The sequence below is a fragment of the Coffea arabica genome, chromosome 10c (genome assembly GCF_036785885.1).
Source record: "Coffea arabica cultivar ET-39 chromosome 10c, Coffea Arabica ET-39 HiFi, whole genome shotgun sequence".
Classification (NCBI taxonomy): domain Eukaryota; kingdom Viridiplantae; phylum Streptophyta; class Magnoliopsida; order Gentianales; family Rubiaceae; genus Coffea; species Coffea arabica.
In genome coordinates, this window is record NC_092329.1 from 8,984,584 (window position 1) to 9,011,410 (window position 26,827).

At 34.4% G+C, this 26,827-nt stretch overlaps 3 protein-coding genes across 8 annotated transcripts; 1 reads left to right on the forward strand and 2 right to left on the reverse strand.

Annotated features, from left to right (window-relative positions):
• Nucleotides 1-2,332, forward strand: LOC113714688 (uncharacterized). Its single transcript, XM_027238684.2, has 2 exons — nucleotides 1-150; nucleotides 331-2,332. The coding sequence occupies exon 2, from the start codon at nucleotides 380-382 to the stop codon at nucleotides 2,201-2,203; it is 1,824 nt and encodes a 607-aa protein (XP_027094485.1). The 5' UTR covers nucleotides 1-150; nucleotides 331-379; the 3' UTR covers nucleotides 2,204-2,332.
• Nucleotides 2,333-10,429: 8,097 nt separating this feature from the next.
• On the reverse strand, nucleotides 10,430-15,090 carry LOC113714690 (oligopeptide transporter 4-like). The gene is made up of 6 exons (XM_027238685.2): nucleotides 14,549-15,090; nucleotides 14,311-14,408; nucleotides 12,955-13,518; nucleotides 12,369-12,621; nucleotides 11,950-12,132; nucleotides 10,430-11,203 (listed from the first exon to the last, which is right to left on the reverse strand). Exons 1-6 carry the CDS (start codon nucleotides 15,086-15,088, stop codon nucleotides 10,586-10,588), a joined length of 2,256 nt encoding a protein of 751 aa, XP_027094486.2. The 5' UTR covers nucleotides 15,089-15,090; the 3' UTR covers nucleotides 10,430-10,585.
• Nucleotides 15,091-18,626: 3,536 nt separating this feature from the next.
• LOC113714691 (uncharacterized) lies at nucleotides 18,627-26,076 on the reverse strand. 6 transcript variants are annotated; one of them, XM_027238689.2, is made up of 6 exons: nucleotides 25,812-26,057; nucleotides 23,344-23,509; nucleotides 20,740-20,832; nucleotides 20,567-20,671; nucleotides 20,112-20,482; nucleotides 18,627-18,901 (listed from the first exon to the last, which is right to left on the reverse strand). In XM_027238689.2, coding segments are annotated over exons 4-6 (432 nt in total). In that variant the 5' UTR covers nucleotides 20,627-20,671; nucleotides 20,740-20,832; nucleotides 23,344-23,509; nucleotides 25,812-26,057; the 3' UTR covers nucleotides 18,627-18,900. The 6 variants fall into 6 exon arrangements, with proteins under 6 accessions (XP_027094490.1, XP_071925645.1, XP_027094488.1 ...); XM_072069544.1 differs by having other exon boundaries at nucleotides 20,740-22,940; XM_027238687.2 differs by lacking the exon at nucleotides 20,740-20,832 and having other exon boundaries at nucleotides 25,812-26,056.
• Nucleotides 26,077-26,827: the final 751 nt, after the last annotated feature.

Sequence of the window (26,827 nt, forward strand, 5' to 3'; positions counted from 1 at the left end):
TCTTTTCCAATTCTCTGGCCCTCTGACAGTCTCAGAAAATGGGATAAGAATGACGAAGAAAAAGTGGGAAAAAAAAAAACATGGCGGCAGAATTCACAACCCTGGGTTCTTCTCTTCTTTCATCCCTCAACCATCCACTGCTCATTAACAGTAAGATTTCTCTCTATTTAAACTTCTAGTTTCTACTTAAAAGGCTAGTTCCTTTTTCTCTCGACTTCATTCTAGGCATCTTATCATTTTGGCTGTAGAAATTTTTCTCTGTAGTCTGTTCACTTGTTTTGGGATCTATACATTGCAAAATTTGACAGTGTTTTCTTGCTGTTAACTTAGCTGACTGTGATATATAGTTAAACGAAAGATAAATTATTGGTGGGGTGAAATGGAACTGATGATGCCCTCAGCCAAAACCCCTGAAGGTTTTTGCTCATACCATTCTGTACTTCAGAAAGACAGCTCAAGAATTAATATTTGTTCCAGCTTGAATTCAGTTAATGTCCTTGTGGATTGTCAGAAAGCTAGGTTCTTTGTCCCTTTTGTTGACCGTGGATGTGAGTTGAGAAAACTAGTGGGGTTGCCAAAACAGAGGCAAAGTAGAATCTTTGCCATTTCAAAGGTCGAAACCTTGAATAGTAATGGTAGTACTAGTGGTAGGTTATATGGTTTCGAGAAAAACTCACAAGAGCTGGGGCAAGCTTCCCCCAACTATGAGGAGTTTGAGAGCAATATCCATCTTCGCCGGTTGGTTAGAAATGGGGAATTGGAGGAAGGGCTTAGACATCTTGAGGTCATGGTCTATAAGGGTGATATACCGGATATAATTCCATGTACAAGTTTGATTCGAGGGTTTTGTAAGCTCGGGAAGACTAAGAAGGCGACTAGGGTCTTGGAGTTTCTTGAGGAGTCGGGGGCTGTTCCAGATGTTATTACCTATAATGTGTTGATTAGTGGGTATTGCAAGTCTGGGGAGATTGATAATGCGTTGAAGTTGTTAGACAGGATGAGTGTTGCTCCAGATGTGGTAACATATAACACTATTTTGCGATCATTGTGTGGTAGTGGAAAGTTGAAGCAGGCAATGGAGGTTCTTGACCGGCAGTTGAGGAGGGAGTGTTATCCAGATGTAATTACTTACACAATTTTGATTGAAGCTACTTGTAGGGAAAGTGGGGTAGGACAGGCAATGAAGCTCTTGGATGAGATGAGTGCTAAAGGTTGTAAACCTGATGTGGTTACTTATAATGTTCTTATCAATGGTATTTGCAAGGAAGGGAGATTGGATGAAGCAATAAAGTTCTTGAGAAATATGCCATCATATGGTTGCCAACCTAATGTGATAACGCATAATATCATCTTGCGTAGCATGTGTAGTACGGGGAGGTGGATGGATGCTGAGAAACTCTTGACTGAGATGCTTAGAAAAGGCTGTTCTCCCAGCGTAGTTACGTTTAACATACTGATTAATTTCTTGTGCAGAAAGGGGTTATTGGGTCGAGCAATTGATGTTCTGGAAAGGATGCCTAAATATGGATGCACTCCGAATTCCTTGAGCTATAATCCTCTGCTGCATGGTTTCTGCAAAGAGAAAAAGATGGAAAGGGCAATAGAGTATCTGGAGATAATGGTATCTCGGGGTTGTTATCCAGATATCGTTACCTATAACACTCTGCTTACAGCATTGTGTAAAGATGGAAAGGCTGATGTTGCAGTTGAGATTCTAGATCAGCTAACTAGCAGAGGTTGTTCTCCTGTTCTAATCACTTACAATACCGTGATTGATGGACTGTCGAAGGCAGGGAAGACCAAAAGTGCGATTAAACTGTTGCAGGAAATGCGGGAAAAAGGTTTGCAACCAGATATAATTACTTACTCTTCACTCGTTGGAGGACTCTGTCGAGAAGGAAAGGTCGATGAAGCCATCAGTTTCATTCATGAACTGGAAGAACTTGGCATCAAACCTAATGCTATCACATACAATGCTATCATGTTGGGCCTTTGTAAAGCTCGCCAAACAGATCGCGCAATTGATTTCTTGGCTTATATGGTGTCTAAGGGATGTAAACCTACTGAATCTACATACACAATCTTGATTGAAGGTATTGCTTATGAAGGATTAGCAAACGAGGCATTGGAGTTACTGAATGAATTATGCTCCAGAGGAGTTGTGAAGAGGAGTTCAGCAGAACAAGTTGCGGTCAAGATTTAGCTAGAATGCATGCTTTGGCTGGATTTAGAGTAGACATACTCTCAGTTACTTTTAGCATGAATTTTGTGATTGCAGTTACTTTGTGATCTATTAAATGCTAATGGGCTCTTACATGTGTTTCTTTTTTTTTTTCCTGGCTTCTTTTACAATAAACTGGGGGTGATCTACTTCAATGTTTTTGCCTTTTAATCAGCCCAAGCACTTAAATTTAAGTAGATTTCACTTGAACTCAACAAATTGGTGTAATAACAAAAGAGTACATAAACTAACTGTAATTTAGTTATGGTCAAGATTTAACTAAAGGAGTACCAAACCAATGTGCATCTTCTCTCTCTCTCTCTCTCTTATTATAATTTGGAGTGAAATGATTCAATTTTTTAATTATGGACAATACTCCCGCCCCATCTCTCCCGTCCTATCTCTCGCTTAAATTTATTAATATAAATAAATATAATATAATAAGTAATCTGTATTGATTCGTATGTTGATTAGTTATGCATATGTTTATTACTTAGGATGTTGATCATCTCTATTTTCTGTTTTGTTTTGTTCTATGTTATGATGGAATGAAGGCTTGGCAATTATTTTTGTCTTAGTGCTTTCTTTCAATACTTTTCTTGTTTCATTTTTTTTTTCTTTTTCACTTTTTTTCAGCTCTTTTTTGTTATTTTGTTCTTTAATTTAGCCTTGATCTATTGGACAGGGGTTTCGGAGTTGGTTTAGATTTCATCCTTAAAGGAGGAATAATGGAATATGTACAAGACAATTCAGAAAAAGATCAAATTATCACCTGCGGGAGGGGTGGGGTGGGGTGGGGTGAGGGGAGAGCAGGCCACGACGCAGGCGGGGGAGGGGGGAAGTTTGCGCAACGGATCTTCTGTCCCACACCCAGTGTCACTCTCTGTTCCACTTTTTATTTTATTGCTATTTCTCTTTCATAAACATCATGTTTTAATTCTTTTTTGCTTCCTTAAGATCCAATAACTATTAATTGAGTAATACATAAAATTTAACAAACTCAAAAAATCAAAATGCATAAAAAATGAGATTTTTTAATGAATTTTCTGCTGTATTTTTTAATTTTCTATTATATATTACTTTTTTGAAACTGTTGTATTTATTTTTTACTTAATTAATAGCTATTGGATCTTAAGAAAAAAAAAATTAAAACATGATATTTATATAGGAGAAATAGCAATATAATAAAAAAGTAGGACAGAGAGTGGCATAGAGTGTGGGACAGAAGATCCGTTGCGGGAAGTTTTTGAGCAATGAGGAGGGGATCCCGTTGCCGTCGCTAAGTGATACTATCAAATTCCTCATATTTTACCACTTAGAAATTTTACTTTTATAAGCATTGTACCTTACCGCAAAAAAGAAAAAGTTAATCAAGTGACTCAAGCATCTTAAAAATTTGTCAATTACTTTCTCTAATGTATCCAACTATCAAAACATGGTGAAAGAACGTTTAATTTGGCTCGAAGATTTTCATAAATGAGGCATTGATTAATCTATTTGCTTCGCAGTCATCATATTCGGATAATTTGCATGCAACAAAAAATGAGAGAGATTCTTCGATTCCTTTTGCTATATTGATGAGATAATTAAGAACTCGTATGGTTCTTCTAAAAATGCAGGTCATCTTGTACTTTTTAAAGATTCTTATCAGCGTGAACTTACACACTTTCTGTCCCCTCCGTATCCTCAAATTTCAGTAAATTATTACGAGACAAAATTGATGTTTTAGGGTATTTAAGTAGCAAATTTATTTCAATAAATTTCAATACATGCAGGAATTAGAGATTTTGATTCAAATCCCTTACCCCTATTAGCACAAAAAAAAAATACACGCAGCAGAAGCAATCTTAACACATATCAAACACAAAAAAAAAGTGTAACGGAAGCAATCTTAACACATATCAAACACAAAAAAAAAGTGTAACGGAAGCAATCTTAACACATAAAAATATGTGTTAAGATTGTTGCCAGTGCGCGTAATTTTTTTTTTTTTTTTTGTTGCTCTAACAAATGGTATTAGAGCTCTAGATTCAAGATTATGATCCTCGAGGTGTCTGTGGTGCCTGGAGTGTGCGCAAAGTTCTTAATAGAGGAACCTGTACCATAGAAGGGTATAGAGATTGTGGTAGAGTATTCGTATATTGAAAAATTGGATCATGAGAATTGATCTTGGAGTACTCGTTCATTGATTGGAATTAAGGAAAAGTGACCCTAATTGGACAGAGATCTAAAAAGAGGACTCTATCGAGATTGTTGGTATTGTGCAGTGATCGGGAAAAAAGATCCTACTAGATTGTTAATTGTCACAATATTGTTTGATCATGTCTAAAATAGGGGAAGCCAAGAAATTCAAGCGGGGAAGAAAATTTTGTGAATGTACATAAATTGTTTTGAGCTACCATGGAGAGAGAATTTGTCAAAAGTGAAAATTATTACCATAAAGAAAATTATGAAAGGTATGATTTATTAGTTGAAAGTTATATGGATTGTTACCCAAGGAAATGTGGTGGCCCTAATTGCGAAATGGTCAATATGGATGACATTTTTTATTGAGGAGAATTAGCAGCAAAATTGTATGCAAATAGTCCACTTCCACGCGTAAATTTGCAAATGGTATTAGTCGTAAATTGGAGTTGCACTAGAATTACACTACTACAAAGGCTGCAAAAGGGATTTAATCTCTAAATGGCATCAGAGATAACAATATCAAAAGTTTGGTTTAAAGGATGCATTGTTGACATATTTTAAATCAAGCAATATTTGAAAATTTAGTAGTTTTAGAATTATATTTTTATTTGGTAACTATATAAGATTTGGTATCATAGTTGGTTTAGTAAATAGAATTGAGTCATGTTTTGGTATCATAATTAAAATAAGATTTGTAGTTATGTTTCTCTATTTAAGGACTTGGAGCCTAAGTTTGCAGTTGAGAGAAATTAGTAAATCACAGTTAGTGTAGGAAGTAGAATTAAGTCATATTTTGGTATCATAATTAGAGTTGGATTTGTGGTTATGCTTTTCTATTTAAGGATTTGGAGTCTTAAGTTCGTAGTTGAGAGAAATTAGTGAATTGAAACAAAATATTTTGTTTTCTCCCGTGCCTTTTTTTAGTTTATTATTTGTAAGATTTTAATATTACTTTCGCTTTGTGATTTTTTGTGCTAACAGCCCCTCCCGATTTTCTAAATCCCACCCCTCTCCTACTAGAAAAAAAAAATAGCGCATATATTTGAAATTTTCAGGACAATTTCTAAATAGGTAAAACTGTTTGGTGTAAAAAACAATTAACACCATCATTATCCCGCCCTCTATTTCTCAATTTCTCTTTTTTACCAGACTCTTATCTCATTTGCAAATTATACCATTTCCCCCTTATTTTTTCATTCACATACAAAGAAAAGAGCGTCCACATGATGGTGCGATATCTCATTTTGTTACAACCACATATCAAACGTCCTTATGGGCGAGAGGGATCAGAAAAAGACAGCAAAAGCTGCCAAACATCCCCTCATCCACCAAGAATAAATTTTCTGCAAGTGTATAGCTAGAAATCAGCATAATCCTTACACCAAAAGTCAGAAGCAAAACCATGGTAAGGTATTCATCCACTCATGAGGACGCTAAAAGAGGAGAAAAAGGGTTATATTCATGCTGGGGACGTCTCAAAATGATGCTTCCTTGGATAAAATCAAGAGAGAAGGGTCGCCAAAATCATCATGCAATGCAGGGAGGAAAGCTGCTTGCAGGTTGTGACTGTGTTTCCATCGTTGAACCCAAAGGACAAAGGCCAGCTGCTGTTAGTTTCAGGTACAGCCCATTAAGCTATGCTCAGAATTTCGACCAATGGGTTGAAGATAATGATGAAGACGCCATACTTGTTGATTTTTCCTCAAGATATGCAGCATCTAATTCATCTATTAGTCGTCATGAAACAAAGTGATGATTATATATATACTCCAATCAGATGATATACTTTAATTTGCGCAAAACGATTTGATACACACATCCAAAATGTTGCTTAATGCAAATAATGGAGCTTAGATTTTGTAAGAGTCCAGACACTATACAACTTTCAAGTGTTTTTTCTTCGTTAGTTGAATACATACTGATATGTTTGTGTCCTTTATTTGTGATAATTTAGAAAATTAAGTATCATCCTTTAACTGATTTCCTCTATTTGCTTCTCATTTTGATCTTGCAGTATAATCACTAGTAAATAACATGACTTGTGAATTTTTCCCACGTGAGTTCTTGAAAATTTTCATGTAAGTAATGAGCTCTATGCAGCATATACTTTCGCAGGCAAACAATCTTAAAAAAAAAAAAAAAGAAAATCATCGTGGGAGACTAAAAATTTATGTGATAACGGGTTCAACCAAACTAAGTACCAGTGTTCTATCATCTAAGACGAGAAAATTGTTTGCACATGACCATTACTTCGAACTCTAGGCTAATTTATACTCAATTGGCAACCTTTTATCGTTGTGTTCCCTTTTATCTTACGTTGCTTTTGTGTTTTCTTTTAATCCTCAGAAGGATGATTATAAATTGGGAAAATTTTGAAGTATTTTCTTTAATATTTGTCCGTATAAGTGCTTCAAACTTTTGGTGAAAGCAGCAGTTTTTTTTTTTTTTTTTTTTTGGGAGCATCAAAGAATATTTCTTGAGTTCTTAACTACTCTTGATTTTGCTGCCAATACAATTTCTAGAATCCAAATGTCCTTTTCTCTAGCTCTTACAGCGTTGCATGGCATGCCGTACCCGCACACCTGTCCAACTCAAATTAACAAAAAAAAAAACGAAAATGAAAAGGAGCAAATAAATAATGTTACTTTCTTTTCTTCTTTAATTCTTGCAAAATTTGCCATATTGGTTCCTAATATTTTTCAAAAATACTTTTTTAGTCCCCAATATTTAAAATCAGCCAGAATTGTCCCTTACATTTTAATTATAAACCATTTTGGTCATAATGCTCGTATTTGCTTATTTTTTCGAACGAAAACAGCACGTCTCTCTCATGTGAATATACTTTCAAGAGCAAAATCGAAAAGCACACTTCATTAACAGTTTATTAACATATTGGATCCACCAACAACTATCTTCCAATTTTAATTCAATTCCAGCTCATTAACAGTAGCAAAGTGCATATCCAAGAGGCAACCAAACCAGTCCAAAGCAATTTCTCTCTTCAGATTCTTCGTTCTTGATCAGCTTCCAACCGGTTGATTGTTCTTAATAGACCAGGTATTATTGATACAAATCTACTACATATTGGCAGGTCATACCACTTGAAGTAGCAACAAGCACGAGTTACCTAAAATGCACAAAGAACATCACATATCAAGACCAAATTTTAACCCCATACCCCAAACCCAAATTGACTTGAAATGTTTAGCAAGCTTACTCCATAATTTGGACAACCATAGAATCTTCTCCCTGGATTTGCAAGTTTCCAACAAGTCACAATGACGGGCTCCTTTCCACAAAGACATCGTTCGTTGTTCAGATCCATTTTACTCTTCAATATGTCAGCTTATTCTTTACATTTTCTTACTATTCTTCCTCCATTACACAGCCATCCAGTTGCAACTATGTTTTTCCTCTTCAATTTCGTTCTTTCAATGAGGCAATTAGAACACAAATGGGAAAATATGAAGAAAAGATGGCTTTACTTAACCGAAAAAAAAGTGTTTTTTTCGATTTTGCCCTTGGAAATATACTCAGGTGAGAGAGGCGTGCTATTTTCAATTGCAAAAATGAGCAAATACGAGCATTGGGACAAAAATGGATAATTTAAATGTTAGGAATAATTCTGTCTGATTTTAAATATTAAGGATTAAAAAAAAAATTTGGTAAATGTTAGGGACCAATTTAGCAAATTTTCCTTAATTCTTTCATATTTTCAAGAACTTTTGGCATCCAGCCTTTTCTTCTTCCCTCTCTATTTTGGGCAGCATCCATTTCCTTTTTAAGTTTTTACCACTTTATTTTCGTCTACTAGAGCCCAAATGTAGTGAAGAGAGCCCAAAATATTAGTATGTCATGTAAGGATTCCTCTAGATTATAATTTCTCCAAATAGAATGGCTACAAATTTTCCATTTCAAATAATTTGGTCAATAAACAAGTGGTATATAACCAATTTGCCTTAGATAAATTGACACCAAATGAAGCATAAGGCGTAGGTCTGATTGTAGGTTAGGAATTCAGACATCTGCGCCTGCTATAAAATTCAATGAATGTTTCAATAGGTATACATTAATACATCCCTTTAGTCATGCCAATAGATTGGCTTTGATATATTTGCTTGTGCACGGCAAACTCCATCAGCCATTCCTTTACGTATACAACTGACTAATAATATGTCTTATGCACTTTTCTTCTGAAACTTCAACAAAGATGTAAACGAAAATTAAGAAGCCAACAGGATGCCAAAAACCAATCTGTGGCAAACGTAAATAACCCGTCCAAGATTTAAAAATAGTACCTTAAAATTACCAACAACTCAATATAAAGCTCATCAACAGTATACCTCAAAATACTATTAAAAGATTGCTTGTATAACCGCTATATTGGAAGTGAAACTATCTAGTAAACTTCAACCAAAGCAAAACACTTTGTATCAAGACAATGTACAGAAACCTCAATTGTGCTCATGAAGCACAAGCGAAAATAGAACTTGAAAAGAGAAGTTAAAAGAAGACATGCTAGCTTAGAAAGGTGAAGCATAAGGTAAATTTGTTTTACCTTTTGGACATGTACAATATTTGTGCCCAACTTCCTTATCTTTATTACACTTGTGACTTTTTTGTTTTGGTAAGATCAATCTATGAGGATGAGAAAAAAAAATTGGACATAGACATTATATTCCCTTGATAGGGGAAAAAAAAGCAGTGGGAATATCCATACAATATAAAAAGGGTAGCACCAAATTGTTAGCACACATTTTTCATCTTTTAAACTTTCTGTTATACCCTTTCTAGTAAGAGTATTTACTCTGTCCTCACATATATAACTAACGATTTTGAGGGTAACTTAGTGAATTAGTCACTTCCCACCTATTTTTTAAGCACTTCATATAAAAAAACTAAAATTATGTTAATTTTCAGCCACGACTAAAACTAACTATCAAATCAATAAGTAAACACCACGCAAAAATATAAACTAACCATAAATTTTTATTGTAATTAAAATTCTTTAAGAAATATTCTCAAGGTGAATAACCATTTTTCGTGAAAAATATTTTCACAAATAATCATAATTTTTATTACTTGCTCACAAATAGAGCGTGTCTTCAACAACAGTGAATGAAAATTTTGTCCATGTACTTCTCATGCGTCATGACTTGCCAGAAATTTGAGGGGGCTAGAAGTAGTACTTTCTTTACTCTTTTTTTTTTTTTTAATTTGCTCATATAAATTACTTAGATTCTCTCAATGAGTTTTAGAGCTGGTACTTCGCACTAGAGCTGGTGTTTTGCAAACTAGATACACCAGTTCACATCTATTTGTGGCAGGAAACCTAAAAAGATCCACAAATTCTAGTGTTGTATTGCTTAGCAAGTAAAATTAGTTGTAAGTTTATGAAAATTGTGGAATTCTTTTTAAGTTTCCACGCAAAGAATTATAAGCCCGTCAGGATATGAACTTCTTTTTTTTTGTTTTTTTTTTTGAGCGCTCAGTAGTTTTAGTTCATATGGATATATATCATGATAATGCTACTTGGACATTTTTTTTCATAAAAATGCCATAGCTTGAATGAAAATGGTGTAAACTAGAGCTCAAAGAAGTCATTGTTTAGTAAATCAGTCAAGCAACTTTGGAACAAGAGAAAACATAATATAATTCAACCTAAAATTAGAGATTCTGGACTCTAATCCCCATGTTTCCTCCCCGCTTCTTAAATTTTACCCATCTTCTGCTGGAAACCAATTTTAAGAAAAACTGAAAAAATTAAAAACAAAACTTACATTCTCTTTGGTAGCCATAATGCTATGTTTCTCAGTTATTTTACTTATTTTGTAACTATATATACCCAGAAAATGCCGGAAAAAAAATCTAAAACGTGAAATTGAAACAAGAAATATATATAGCCCTAAAATTTTAACATTTTAGGTTAAAAAACATTTCGTCCTGAACAATCAGCAATAGTTTTTGCTCAGATCTAATAGATGCATGAGTTGAAATGTTAAATGCAAACCAATTAAAGACATAAATTATTTATTTTATCTACAATACATTTTCTTTGGGATCTTGCTAATTACTAACATAACATCAGTGCAACTGAAAACGATGCTGACCCCAAAAAGAAAAAATGAGAATGCTGAAAGAAATCTATGTCCCTTGAAACACAGGTAGGGAGCCAAATTAATGCACTGGACAACCATCAACTGCAATACCTTTAGCTGTTGGACATGCGACCAAAGGACAATGATCATCTTCCTCAGATCCCCACCACAGAAGAAAAAAACCTCCGTACTGGAGACAAAAATATAAGAGCACACCCATAAAACCTAGGCCTGCATCCAATGCAGCTGACAGGACGTAGTTGTACCTCTGCCACCATTTCTTTCTGTATCTATAAACATAGAAATTGAAGACAAATGCAAAAACAAACCAGGCGTTGTAGTTCACAGCCCTGGCTGGAGGCATCATCGCTGTTGCCCCAAGAAGTACTGGAAAGTTTATGAGCTTTATCCACTTCTGGCTGGGGAATACTTTGTGTACCAACCACACAAGAAGGGGAGCCAAGGCACCTGCCAGAAATGCCCAGTTGAGGGCAGAGTACCTTCCAAGTGGTCCGAACATTCTCTTTGGTCCTATTAAACCCCAAATCACTGACGCACTGTAGAAGACATCGTTTCCGGGACAGGTCCAAGGACTGTCGGGAGGAAGTAGGTCCTTTTGGCATATGTTGTCGATGCTTGTCAACAGATACCAAGCCACACCAATGTTGATTGTTCCAGCAATGATGGTTCCAAGAAACTGAATATTCAAGGAAAGCAAGAGTAAAAGTGAATGTAGAAAGTATTCTTTCCAAACACTATTTCTTTGCTTTTTTATTATTCTTTTAAATTTTTTATTTTGCTGGGAAGGGAATATGGGGACTGTTTCAGAATAAGATGATGGGAAACAACACAAAAAGAGAAAAAGATTCTGCATGATTGTCACATTTATACTTGTGAACTAGCATGTATCCACTCCTGGTTTCAACATTTGAATTAAGACAAAGAAATAGGCATACATAATTTGTTCTAACTGTGCCACGAATCCATGATATTTTAGGATGCCCAATTATCAAAGAGAGCAGGTTAAGCTCACATTCCACAGTCCCTCGGGTTTCTGAGTTTAAAGATATTATGTACTGAATTGATTTCTTAATGTAAAGAAATGTTTGTGCTTAGTATAAATGTATCAAAAAATGAATTCATTCAACTTTCTTTTCTTCAGAAAATAAGGAAGCCAACTATAATTACCCCAAAAGAAAAGGAAGCCAAGTATAATCACTTAAACGATCTTTTGAAATTGTTTATATCACAAAGATGATAAAGTTGGCCAAAGCTTACAGACCATCTATCAAAGTAGCTCTTTGTATTGCAGCATTTATGAGAATAAGGTTTCCTTCTGGCTTCTATATGCAAACTCCTTGAGAGTTGCATAACTTTTGCATTATAATGTATGCTTTTGTCTGGATTTAACTTGTCACCAAGACAAAACAAAAGAGGAAGTACCTGAACGATGAACATGGACCTTGGCGGAATCTTCATGTAATGGCCTAGCTTAAAATCATTCAAGAAGGAAACAGCTTGACCCATACTTATGTAGCCAAAGGTTTTGAAGCAAACATTGGCTACAGGGTTGCCCGGATATACGTAACCGAAGACGTACTCAGTAATGACGTTTAGTCCTGGTTGCTGAGAGTAAAATATATAAATAAGGACAGGAACAATCCAATTCAAGATTGCAGATGAAGGCCAATAAATTTGATTAGTATATGAGTTGACTTTTAGGGATATTATATGTTGTCGACATGTTTGATTATTTCTAAATGCTTCTTGATAATTAACGTTTGGCATCTCACAAACAATGCCTACTAATCTGGCTACCATTCTTTCTTCTGTGAAAGGAGAATGCAGTTGAGTTGCTTTACCTGATTTGTTGTGGCTGTGATGATGCTTATTGGGAGGGTAAAGAATAGAGCTATACCAGCTGAAAAGAGGAGCCCCCACCAGGGTAATTGAACCTGATCTATCATGACTGTGCAAAGTACAAGTGAGAGAGCTAACGCAAGTGAAAGCATGGCCATAAACCACCAAGAGGGGATGTCCTTGTATTTCCTCATAAGTTTTGTGTGAATGTCTGGTTTTCCTTTGCTTGAAGCTTGAAATCTGTCCTTAATCTCCCTGCTCAATCAGTGCCCTACATTAGCACCATAATAGGATATATAGGCAGAAGAAAATTCAAGGCTATATATGATTGTATATGTGATTTCTTATTTTCTTTAGTCAGTGGTCATTAATTGCTCTCAGGATGCTGCAAAATGAAGTTCACTAAGGTCATATTTGGTTCCTAATTATTTGGATGGTAACTGGAACTGGAATCGTACGTGTTGTACATAAGTTTCATAACTGTTGAAGAACACAATTAAGTTCCAACTCCCCCAAGGCAAGTAAACACAGAGTAGATATACATGAAAGAGACCAAGTAGTTTGTGCGTTCTAATTTCAGAAACTTACTTTCCGTAAAATAAAGCAACATGAGTGAGTGTAGAGGTCAAATTTGCGAAACTAAGGGCATAAGTAGTAGCAAAGATCACGCTCATATTCACAGGTCCCAGCTTCTCATATTCTGGCAAGTCTAGCTGAAACTTGTCATTCACAATAGCTGATATATTATAATGCTTCCCCTGGTTATCATACAACTGGCTGGAGAAGAATGGATATGTTTTCCCGTCGTACAAGTTGAATTTCCAGTAAGCTAGAGGAATCAAGACATAAACTATCACCACATAGCCCACGAAAGCATTGAGGGTGGCAAAGAACGGCGACACAAGAGGACTTCCCAAAAATGATGCTACAGCCGACCAGTCAAGAGAGAAGGATCCTATACCAATCCCACTCAAGCCTGAGCCAATTTGCTGCATGGTGATAGAGCGGGGAAATACCAAGCACAGCAATGACACGTTAGTCAACATGGGCATGAGGAAGCCTGGGAATGTGTACCAAGAGAAGCTGCTGATTAGTGCAATCACAAAGAATTTCCCCCTTGACATGCGACTTTTATCTTTCTCATGGAGAGCCCTGCAATGAAATTATTGAATAAATTACATGTTTTTGAAGATTTGAATAATTTGTCGAGTCTTTTTGTTAGCTTACTTTTTAGTTGGTCATAATTGAAATATATCGGCATTCAAACTAGTGATTAAGGCATACTCCATGAGTATTGTTTAAAAGAACAAGAAGAGCAAATTTAAAGAAAATTATTAAGAGAAAGCTACCCTTAATAAACTATGAGACTTTGACACTATGTGTGTGTGTGTGTGGATCTTTTTCTTTTTTTTTTTCTTTGTCAAAAGTGACAACCGTGGATGTTTAGAAAAGGGAAAACGAAATTGGATCCATGAGATAAGCAGAAGCCTCAATATTTGCAAGAAAATTGAGAGATTTTTTAGAAGCAAGATTTGGCCTCGCCATCGCCATAGAGAATTTTGTATAGTTGAGGGGTTTAATCACGTAAACTGAAATCCCAAGAATGTAAACAAATCCTAGCTAGATAGCTTTTAAAAACATGGCGTGCAATCTTAACCATGAGTTGTCTCCCGCAATTGCTCTTGCAAATGTTCTTCTGATCATTCCAGAACATAATCTGTTTTATGTGTCAATTTCCATAAACTTTACTTCAAACTCTAGTTATTAGGAGCTCATCATTGAGATAAAAGATTAAATTAACTATTTGCAAAGAAACTGGGAAGGCCTGGAAGATTGTAATCCCTATTTCCAGACGTCTGGCCCTCACGCAGACATAATCTTTGAGGCTAATGATTCTCCATTAATAATTCATCGGTCTAACCAAAAGAAAGGTCTGAAAGTTACCTGAAAAGAGAGACTTGGACAAGGCTTGATGGCCACCACATATGTGCAGGCTCCACAACATATCTTCTCATAATCCCAGCCCAACCATATCCCAATACCTGCTCAAAATAAAAGGCTCGCATGAGTATGAAAATTGAAAATTACTACACAGAGAAGTCATGGAATGATACTACTCCTGCCTACACTATACGGGACCTCTTCAATAAAATCAGAAGAGAAACACTGATAAGACAAAAACCTGGGTTGTGGTGACAAGAATCCAACTAGCCAAAAATGAAATACGCCTGTGATAAAAAGCCTTGACGATTGTCACAATATCAATAGCATAAGCAGTTCCACCACCAAAGCTACTGCCAGCATTAGCAAATACAGAGATTAGCGCATGCTCTTTCATGTTAAACGGCCCTGGATTCAATGAAAACTGTCTGGATCCGAAACCGGGGATCCTAAACTTCTTTTTTGGTAGGACTTTTGCCATAAAACGGCCTAACGGCAATGTAGCAACTTGAGCAGATATCATAGTTATGGTAAGTGGTTGGCTTCTATAGCCGAAGAAAGTATTAAGAAAAGAAAGAAGTACACATGATAAGAGTCCAAGAAACCACATCCGGAAAGTCCATACTGGAAGGGAAGGATCATCATGGTTTGAGACTGTCAGTCTCACTTGTTCTACTGGTGACTCTTCCTCTGGGTCGATATCTTTGGTATCATATTCATGATCTTTGTGTTTTGGAGCATTCAAGGTTGAATCGTCCTCACTTATTTCCAGAGATGCCATGAAAAAAAAGAGAGAAGGTTAAGATAGGAGAGACACTGCAGAAGGAAAGCTAAAATACTTGAGACTGAGTTCCTTGTGATTCTGAGAATGTTTAAAGAGTCAAAATGAGATAGGTCTGTTATTTATCAGATATGCTTCTCAACTGACACGTGCTTTTCTCAAGTTTGAGATACCACCCCTAAGATCTCGACTTGGCAAAAGAAATCTTCCGTTAACCTCTGAATACAATTCCTAAACTTTCAGAGTTTTGGTACTTCTGAATCCCCTCGTCACTGCATGCTAACTCAAAACATTGGCTACTTATCATAGTTATTAAGCCATCCTGGCAAGGTGCCCAGCAAAAGCAAACTGAACGAACAGGTCATTTGTTCAATCAATAAGTAAATAGTTAAATTAGAGAATCACAAGAATAATATTTTTCTTTTAATTATTTTTTATTAGGAGAAGATGAGATTTAAGAAGTTGGGGGAGGGAGGGAGGGGTTGGGATTTCACCAAAATAATTTTTGTTAACACATGATAGTGATTTTAGTATATGTAAAATTTATAAATAAAGTGCTTTTAACCATTAATTATTGTAGTTGATATATCATATATATATATATACATATATACATATATAGACATTAACAAAAGACTTAATTTCATTTAATTGTACTTTTACAATTACAATGAGATTATGTGGTCAAAGATAAAATTAAATTTTTTCAATTAGTTTCAAAGAAAAAACATACTTTTTTTCATATTTTATTTTTCTAAAAATAAAATAGTTTTTTAAATATTCAACTATTATCACATGACGATAACATTTTTTGTTTGGAAGTTATAAGTATCAATTGTGCAAAAAAAAAAAAAAAAGTAAAGAAACTAGTTTAAATGTACAGTTTCTAATCTGACCAAATAAGAAATTGATCAATCCAACCTGTTTGACCTGCTGATTCAATTAGAACCCCTATTTCTTGGTTGGCTTTTTTTCATTTATTTTTTCTAAGATATGGGGGTGTCAGGAATTGTAGATCAGGGCAAAGATATTTGGATCAAGTTACAGAATCTAAGAAGTTTTTTCAATTGTTTTTTTTTTGTTCAGATGCTATTTGTTTTGATTTTAAATTTATTTATTTTGACCTTCAAATTAGGGCATAGGATCTATAATATATACTATTCACCAGTTTAAGTCTTTTAGAAGGCTTGTAATGTTCTTAGAACTTGACATTTGTTTAACAAATAATGCTGATAAATCTGATGTTTATCACACTTTGTTAGTTTTAAAATTACAAAGATATTAGTTAGTTATCTGTACGAATCTCAAACAAACACTACTTACATTAAATTAGTTATAGAGGACTTATCTGTACAATCTTTAAAAATAATCTCTTTAATTATCCAAACATTATCCAAACTTTTAATGTTACGCTGCTTGGTTAGTTATCACTTATCTGTACAAATCTCAAACAAACACTACTTACATTAAATTAGTTATATAAGACTTATCTGCACAATCTTTAAAAATAGTAATCTCTTTAATTATCCAAACATTATCCAAACTTTTAATATTACGCTGCTTGGTTAGTTAGCACTTATCTATACAATTTTTAAAAACTACTATTAAGTGCAATCTTTTAGTTATCCAAACTTTCAAATTTGTTTTTTAACTATCCAAAATAGAAACAACTTAAACTCTACAATAAAAATTCACTGAGACTGTTATTTCTATTTACTATTTACTATTTACTATATGTAAAAAGCAACTCTGTATTAACTATATATACTGGCACGCTATAAATTTGCATTTTATGAAATAAATATTTGTGTACAATAGCAAGTATTTGAATTGCAGATATCCGGCACTGGTATGTTACAGATTTACAAAATTTACACATTTTATTATAATTTAAATTTCAAAATAACAAAAACATATAATATTATTAAAATTGCCAATGATTGCTGTGCTCAAAAGTTAATGGTATGGATACGTACTGATGAAATTTTGATGTCAAACTCATTACTTATTTCAAATGCTAAAAGGATATAGATTGCTGATTATGAGCCCGAATCTAATGTAATTTATTAATTTTGTTTCACAATAATATTAGTACATTTATTAATCTACCATTCTATTTTATCTAAATAATAACATTTACAAGTCCAATTTTTTCGCATAATTGGGTACATTGAAGAGATTGATACAAAAGTTTGCATTGCACCATATGCGGCTTGGAAGTGCTTGCATGTTATGTAACAAAAAGTTTGCATTGATTGCAACGAAGTCATATATAAAGTACCTAATTAGTAGCTCACTATTATGCCATATTGTAATTATTAATTTAACAAATAACTAATTTTCCTAAGTACTACTAATACCATAAATTGTCAAAAGATTTGATAAACTTTTCCAAAATAGATAACATTTAATGTATTTCATATAAATAATTACTTTTATTTTTGTACAACAGATTTTATATCAATATTACCTTTAGGGATTCAACTGGTTGCATGCAACTTAAGGCTTTATGTAAACAATCAGAAATAATTTGGACAAAGAAATTGAAACTAAAGATAATTTTTATTATATAACAATCAGTTATCACTATTGTATTATATACCGCACAGATCTTACATTTTTACAAGTTTTTTATTTTAGGAAAAATGTATCACAACATCACTTCACTATACACAATTATGAAAAAGATTAATTTTTTATACACTAATAATGTATACACTTTCACTATTAGATGAATGACACATAATCTGAATGTAAATTTGAAATATAAATTTTGTATACGTATTCATCCAATCGTGATAGTGTATACACTATTAGTGTGTATAATATTAACTCTTATGAAAAATAGTGATTTCATGTTTACAACTCCTCAAAGTACCATTCAGTTACCAGATCTTCTATTAGTGCAATATATTTTAAAGATTAATTAGCACTACAAGAAAATTGTTCATCAGTGACAACACAAAGTCATCACAGAACATACAAATATCGTCACAAATACCTTTTATTGACGACTTTTTGATTGTCACAAAGTCGTCACTAAATCCCCGTCGGTAAAAGTAAACAGTGACGACCTAAAATTTCGTCACTAAATAGTTCTCATTAGTGACGACTTTAAGTAGAGCATTTTTGATAAAAAATCAAGTCGTCAATAAAACACTTCCGGATTGTTGTCACTAATGACAACTATTTAGTGACGACCTGAAATGTCGTCACTAAATAGTTGTCATTAGTGACAACAATCCAGAAGTGTTTTATTGACGAATTGACCTTTTGTCAAAAATGTTCTACTTAAAGTCGTCACTAAAAAGCACCGAAAGCCATTGTATATAACTATTTTACTGATAACAATTATCGTCACAAATGTAGCTTAGATTTAGTGACAGTCTCTGTTGTGACAAGGAGTTTTTATTTTCTATTTTGTGACAACTTTTTTTTGTCATTAGATAATTTCTCAATAGCTTAATAGTCATAATTTGTCCTGTAATCATTGCTAAATCATTGATTTTAAACAAACCATACAAATAAACATGAACGATTGATAACCAAAAGTATTTGCATTAGATTACATGGTAATAATATAGCATTCTCAAATGCCAAATTCAAGTGTACATTACCCAACTAATGCCTACAAAAATAACATTTGTCCAAAATATCACTTGTACATAAGGTACAAGTACAAAAGCAATCATAGTTTAAGAAATTGAAAAACATCTAAATGAACCACTCCATGAGCAAAAGGCAATTTTGTCTTCAACGTTCTTCAACCATAACCATAGATATCTTCCAAAAGCTAGTATGAATAGCATTTATCTGTCATAAAAGAGTAAAAGAAGTAGGTAAGGGGAGGAGTACAATAATAAAGAACAAGTAATGAGACTTAGATTATTAAGACAAAAATTACAATTCATTAAGAACCTCATATAATTTGGGCCCACATATTACAACACCAGCAAGAAATTAGAAATCACAGTCCAATCTATACAAATACAACACTGCATAAGCTCAACTAAAGAGCTTTCTAAAACAGTTTTTTTTTATTTTCTTTCTTCTTCTTTAAATAGCTCAACTTATTGAACAATTAAATTGGACTCCCACAGTAATTATTGTTTAATCTTTATGCTTTTGGTTGTTTATATATTAAAACACAGAAAGCAACTTATTGTACGAGGTGTGAATACAGGAGATACTAGCCCTATTTGATTTTAGGAGTTTATGCTTCATAAATCATGAAAGAAACAATGCCTCTGTAGGATTAAACTGTGCAAAGAGAATGAGTTATTTGCCTCACAATGTGAAAGTGAAGACCATCTAAACAGGTGAAACCAATCAAAGTTCACAAACGCCCCCTTTGCATTATATTCATTTCTTTCAAGTCACTACATAGGCAAAAAGAAGATTGCTATCCATGCATGGTCTGTCGCTTGTACTTGGAAATAATATACTATTGCAGATGAACAATCAGATTTTTACCTCTCTATTGATAAACTAACAGCACTATATACATGATACCTAAATATTTCCCAAAGAATAAGTTCAGATAACAATGATGCATAACATCAGCCCCAAAAAATGTTATTACACAACCATCAGCCCCATAACCATAACCATAAACTACACAACCATAACAAAAAATAGTCCACAATGATGGATAACATCAGCCCCAAAAAATGTTATTACCACCTATTACCAAAAAACAGTCCACAATGACCACAAGTTACCAAAAACTACACATCAGCCATAACCATAACCATAAACTATACAACTATAACAAAAAATAGTCCACAATGATGCATAACATCAGCCCCAAAAAATGCTATTACCAGCTATTACCAAAAAACAGTCCACAGTGACCACAAGTTACCCAAAAACAGGTCACATCAGCCCCAAAAAATGCTATTATCAAAAACAGTCCACAATGATGCATAACATCAGCCCCAAAATCAATAAGTTAAAGGATCAGAATAGCAACAGTTCACATTAGTATTGTAATTCAATTATTCGTATGAGAAGGATGCATTACCAGCTATTACTACCAAATGCATTTCCATTGCCTTGGTTCTTGGACTGCAATTCTGCTCGTAAAGCCTTAAGGAGTTCCTGCATTTCAAGCTGCTGGTTTTGCATTTCAGCTTGTTGATTCTCAAGCCTTTGCATCAGCTGCTGTTGAGATTGGACTTGAACTTCCAATTCAACTGATCGTTTCTCAGCTTGTTCTGCCCTTTTCTTGAATTCTTCTATCTCTGCAAGTTTTTGTGTAATTAAACTAGCCTTGGAGGGGCCACGACCACGTACATATCCAGTTATACGCCCAGTCACCTCAATACAGATGTCTTCTTCGGTTCGATTTACACCACTAGATTGAGCTTGTAGCTGTAAGTCCTTCATTTTGCTCTACAATCACAGGTTTGCTATTATTGATATATGCATAAGAGACATGAAGCATTGGTATTAAGTTGAAAGTGATATTTTTCTTACCAGTTTTTCAGCTGATGTCTCATCAACCATAGCATTCTTCTTTCGACAAAAATGTGTCATGTCATCAAGTTCAATTGGTCCAACTGTCCTTCCCTCCTTAGCTTCCTATTAGCAAAACAGGTTAAATAACCCAACCACACATCATAAATGAACTACTTTACACGTTTACTGACCCGGTCATCCTTATGACGTAAAAATGATTTTGTTCCAGCTGTATGGGCAGTTTGCTGCTTTGATCTGTTCAGCTTATTTTGCTCACTTAAGGCCTACAATTGTCAATTCTATCTCAGAACAAATTTTTCGAAAAAAATTGTTGATCTCTACTAAAATCTGAGATACATCTTTTGACAGCATTCCTCTAGTTGCTAGTGGAAGAAGTCGTTGTATGAACACATAGTAGTCATGACTCTTCATTCCTAAAAGTTGACACTCCTTGGTCTTCACACACCGAGGAATGTTTGAAGCAAAGCCATCCGGGAACTTGATAGTGCTCAAAAACTGGCAGAAATTCTTTTTCTCTAGGCGTGATAAAGTGTAACATGCAGGTGGCATAACTTTAGATGTGCCACCTCCCGGTTGTAGATGCAACTCTTCCCTTAATCCCATTTCTTTTAAATCCTCCCTAGCCTGCAATGTGTCCTTAGTTCTCGAAGGGATATTCATTAATGTACCTACCAAAGATTCACATACATTCTTGACAATGTGCATAATATCCAAATTATGTCTAATTTTATTGGTACTCCAATATGGAAGTTCAAAGAATATGCTCATCTTCTTCCAATTTGAACTGTTCTGCACGCGTTTTCTTTTCTTCTGTTGTAGCAAATCAGGTGCCTTGCCAAACTCAACTTGCTCAATACGAAGAAGTTGTTGGAGGACTTCCTCACCTGATAGGGTCCTAGGAGGCTGTCTATGTTCTCTTTCTCCATTAAATTGCTTTTTTTCTCGACGCTATTTATGATCAATAGGTAGAAAACGGCGATGGCCCATGTAACAACATTTGTGACCATTATTAAGATATAGACTAGTCGTCTCATCTAAGCACACAGGACATGCCTTGTACCCTTTTGTACTCCATCCCGACAAATAGCCATATGCTGGAAAATCGTTTATTGTCCACAAAAGTGCTGCACGTAACATGAACTTCTCCTCCCTGAAGGCATCATATGTCTCCACACCAGTGGCAAATAACTCTTTTAACTCATCAACTAGTGGTCTAAAGAATATGTCAATGTCATTTCCAGGTGCTTTGGGACCAGGAATAATCATTGATAGGAAAAAAAATGGATCTTTTAAGCATTTCCAAGGAGGTAGATTGTAAGGAACAAGGATAACAGGCCATATACTGTATGAATTGCTCATGGTTCCAAAGGGATTAAAGCCATCACTAGCAAGTCCTAGCCTCACATTTCTAGGATCTTCAGCGAAGGACTTGTGATTTCTATCAAAATCCTTCCAAGCTAATGAATCAGCAGGGTGTCGCATCATGTTCTCATTATCTACACGTCTCTCCTTATGCCACCTCATATCCCGAGCAATCTCTTTGTTCACAAACAGTCTTTGCAGCCTTGGTTTTAATGGAAAATAACGCAACACCTTTCTAGGTATTTTGGAATTTGGAGATTTATACCGCGGTGTTTTACATTTTTCATTTGGACAATGATCAAGGCCTTTATTTTCATTCCAAAAGAGTGCGCAATCATTTTCACAGGCGTGGATCTTTTCACACTTCAGCCCCAACTCACGGATGAAATTTTTTGCCTCGTAATATGAACTGGGTATCAAAGCTGTAGGAAATACTTGATGCAAGAACTTCAGCAACATATCAGTAGATTTACAAGTCCACCGATTCATTGTTTTCAAGTGGAGGATATGGACAATAAACGAGAGTTTTGAATACTTTTCACAGCCCGGGTATAGAGATTTTTCAGCCTCCGATAATAATCTGAGAAACCTACTTGCTTCTCCTTCTTTCTCGGTACAAGCACCCGTATCAAGTTCCGGTGAATGTCTCCAACTCTCACCAAAGTTAGCAACTCCTACATCATTTAACAGCTCCTCCATACTGTCAAAGTCACTATCGTTGTCATTTATTTCTATGTCATCATTCTCATCATCAGATTCAAACCCTTCGCCATGATATATCCACCTAGTATAACTATCAACAATTCCTCGACACAAGTGATTGGCCATGACTTCCTTAGTTTGATCCTCAAAATTATTGCATACTTTGCAAGGACATGGCAGTTTACAATTAGGATCCTTGCTTAGAAAAGCAAACTTAATAAATTCATCAACTCCATCTAAATACTTGGGGTCTAGGTAGTTCTTAATAGACATCCAACTCCTGTCCATATTGTTGTAGCCCTTTATCCTACCATAAAGAATATGACCGCCACATTATATAGAAAACAAATGCAATGTAATATGAACTAAATTTAAACTCCTCAAATACCAGCAATGGGATCCAAGGTGTAAAACACATTTTTAGCAAAAATCAACCATCTCAAGTACAAATGCATTAGTAAGGCAACAAACTAAATAGAATCTGCAGCCACAGTATACATGCAAAAGTTTGGCAAACAAAAGATAAAGCCATAACATGAATAATCAATTTCATAGGCTGATTTTGCTAGCTAACAGCACACTACATGTTCAAAAAACATAGGATCAGGCATCATATATTTGTAAAGGGAAGATGCCCAACGCAGAAATAATAGAAGAGTAAAGCACAAATATAAATTTCAAGCCTGAATAATGGTAAGAAGGAACAGTACCTGAAACTCAGACCACTCAATTGGTTTCCTTTTCCTACCAAGAACAGGAGCTATTTGCAATCTTAGCACCGCTCCAGATGCAGTAGTATGTGCCTTTACAAGAACCTCCTTATATCTGGTCTGAAATGCAACTGGGAGAAAACGTCCAGTGCTTTTGTTACCAACCCTGTTTATCAAGAATATCCCCAATTATATGGTAAGCCACTAATGTAAGGACTTGAATACAAGGCATAGACCTTCTCCACCAGCCTCTTTAACATCCATTAAAGATAAATTTAGCATCTCCTTTTAACAAACTTAGAATCTGGAGTATCTTGAGGAAAAAGGGGACTTTGAGCATAATCAATTTACTAACAAGAAAGACAGGTTTTCAAATTGCTCATATCTTTTAAGGAATACGTGACTTTGAACTAAATATGAGAACATCCAATTCCAGGTTAGTGAAAGTCCTTAAAGCTTCCACTGATGGCTATGCGCTTTACAATTAGCCTGAAATTGACTCATCACAGTTCCTAATGTCCTACCTGAGCTCGGTCAAGTAAATTGAAAAACAAACCATAGCTAAATGAAATTGTGGTCACCGGCTAAGATCAGAAAGTCAATATTTTGAATTTATTTGAAGTAATTTATAGAAGTTAGTTCAAGAATAAATTCTTTTAAAGTTTCCAAAAATTAAGGATGAGCTTTCTTGAGTGGAATGAAAAAAATAATTTTTTCAAGCTTCAAAGTTTTCAAAAACAAGAATTTTTCAAGTAGATGGTAAGTTTTTATTTATAATATGAAATTAAGTTATTATGATTTTTATTTATAACATAGTAAAGATAAATTTTTTAAAAGAAACTCATAAAAGATCGAGCTAATGATAGCTCGCAAATTATTTTACGAAAATAAAAAAACTTCAGTTACTTACATTGGAAAAGATGTATTTAACAAAATTGATAATGAATTCATTTTGTAACGCTTTAAGAAAATTAGTACTCGTGGAGCACAATTATAATTTATATGTAACGTTAGTAGTTTTTATTGTTTATTTTTTACAAAATAAAAAATTTTACTATACTAAAATTTGATCTCACTTACCGTAGGATCTTGGTTCCCCCCTTGCCTAACGCGGTGGAGATAGTTCATGGATAAAAGAATCAATCCGTTGGGATAAATAGAAGTAGTAATCAACTACCTATGCTCAATTTTTAATTGCATTAAAATGGATCAAATTCTTTAATGGACATTAGCACTTTCTTTTGAGACATCATTACATTAGCTTATATAATGGATAAGCATTACTACCAAATGTTCTTTTTAGACTTTTGGGGCATTATCAATAAGGTGTTTGTGGGCACCTAAATATACAATATGCTTCGGGGATTTGAAGCCAAAATAGCAATTGGTTGAGAGATTTAGTAGTGGACATGCCCTGTTAGTGTTAATGATTCAAGACTAGCCAATTACATTTTTATGTTACACATCAAAAAGCAAATTTTTAGCAAAAGCTGTAATGTTTTACTACCTTACTAGTAGATTTTATCGTGGTCCAAATTCCTGTGTTTATGAGTCGCTATGTGCTAATCTAACAAACACGCAAACACGTGAATGGCTGTAGACTTTAATCTGCTATAATCATAGCTTATGCTCCACTTCGGAGGATTAATGCTGTACATAATCAATATAACTATGCTACTTATTAAGCCATCAAAAGTGCAGATTTCAGATATAGGGTGTTAATTTAACCCTTCGATCCCTATATACAAAAACCAGAATTTTCTTTTTAAAAAAACAATACCAGAATTTATTGCAATGCAACTGAAAATATTAGACAAAATAGACCCACTGAGACTAGAGTCTTGGTTGCTGCTAATTCACAAGAACTGGGCAGTGGACATAAATGATTCCTTCGTCCATTCCCTCAATTTCTGTCCCCTTTCATGGCAACCTTATTGGATAAGGGGATATATACCCAAGAAAACGAAAAAGATTTTGGTCACGGTTACACCTAACTCTCAACCAAGACATGTATTACGTAATTAGCAATAGGGCCACAAAAATTTAATATATCAGTATTTCCAACGACAGCAAACCAAAACCATGGAAGCTCAAAACTTCGCTTACTGGGTAAGCCTACAAAAATTAATTGCGCTGTCAATGAAATAACCTTGAACTACTCACCTAATTGGCCAGTTATTTAAACAAAACTCGATCCCTTCTCTCGGAATGCCCAACATAGGCTTCCATTCCAATTTTCAACAATTCTGTCTCCTCCCTCTTTAATGCATTCCAGAAAATAAGGAGCACTGGCTCCTCGGACCATCCTAAACTACCCTAACCTGTGGTCAGATAACCCGAAATATTGAAGCTAAAACAAGTAGCTACACAGCTTAATCCAGGCGACTCAGTAGCGATAACAAAAAGGATCTTACATATTAGGGATTTGGAAAAATTGGGGAAAATGTATAGGAGAGAGAAAAATGAACCTTTCCAATGAAAACCTTGTACTTTAATGCTGGACAGCCATGGTGATGCTAGTGAGAAGCCAGAGAACGGATTTGTTGTGTGGGTGAAAGTATCAGGCCGTGCGGAAGCTCTGTTTTGTGCTCAGTGCTCTGTTTTGGTGCTTAGTGCAGAAGCTTTTGTTTACTTCAGCTCGGTGAAAGTTTGTCTCAAGTGTTCCGTTGCTTTAAGTCAGACCAAGTGTTCCGTTGCTTTTGTTTTCAGAATGTGTTCCGCTGCTTTGGTCTTTGCTTTGCTTTGGATATTGTTTTTGTTGCGCGGCACTTTCACTATGATTTGATCAAAATTTTGACTTCACTCATTTTCCCTCCATTTGATACCAAAAATCATGTTTTTTTCTAGATTTGTAATATGGTTTGAACCATAGATTTTAATGCTATAGTATTATTCTTTATTTTTTAGCAAAAAATAAAAATTTTCATCAACATAGGTGGCAAAAATTGTTAATTTCATATAATTGAAAATGTACTTTTATAATTTGCTAATATTTTATACTAATTTCTTATAATTGCAGCACTAAAGAACATCTTGTAATTGAAAATAATTAAACTCAAATTATATGGTTATAACATAGTTTCAATAAAAATAATCATTTTCCCAACATTTGAGACCAATCATCATGCTTTTTTTATTTTTAATTTGGTTTGAAGCATAGATTTTATTGCTATAGTATTATTCTTTATTTTTTAGTACAAAAACACAAATTTTCATCAATATAGGTGGCAAAATTTGTTAATTACATATAAGTGAAAATATACTTTTATAATTTGCAAATATTTTAGCCCTGCAATTTTTTATAATTGCAGCACTAAAGTACATCATTAATTGAAAATAACGAAAGTCAAATTGTATGGTTATAACAGACTTTCATTAAAAATAATCAAATGCTATTAATAAGACATTATTGTTAAGTCAAAATCAAAGAAAATTTAGTGATGACATAATGTTATCACTAATTTATTCAAGATTATAATGACAA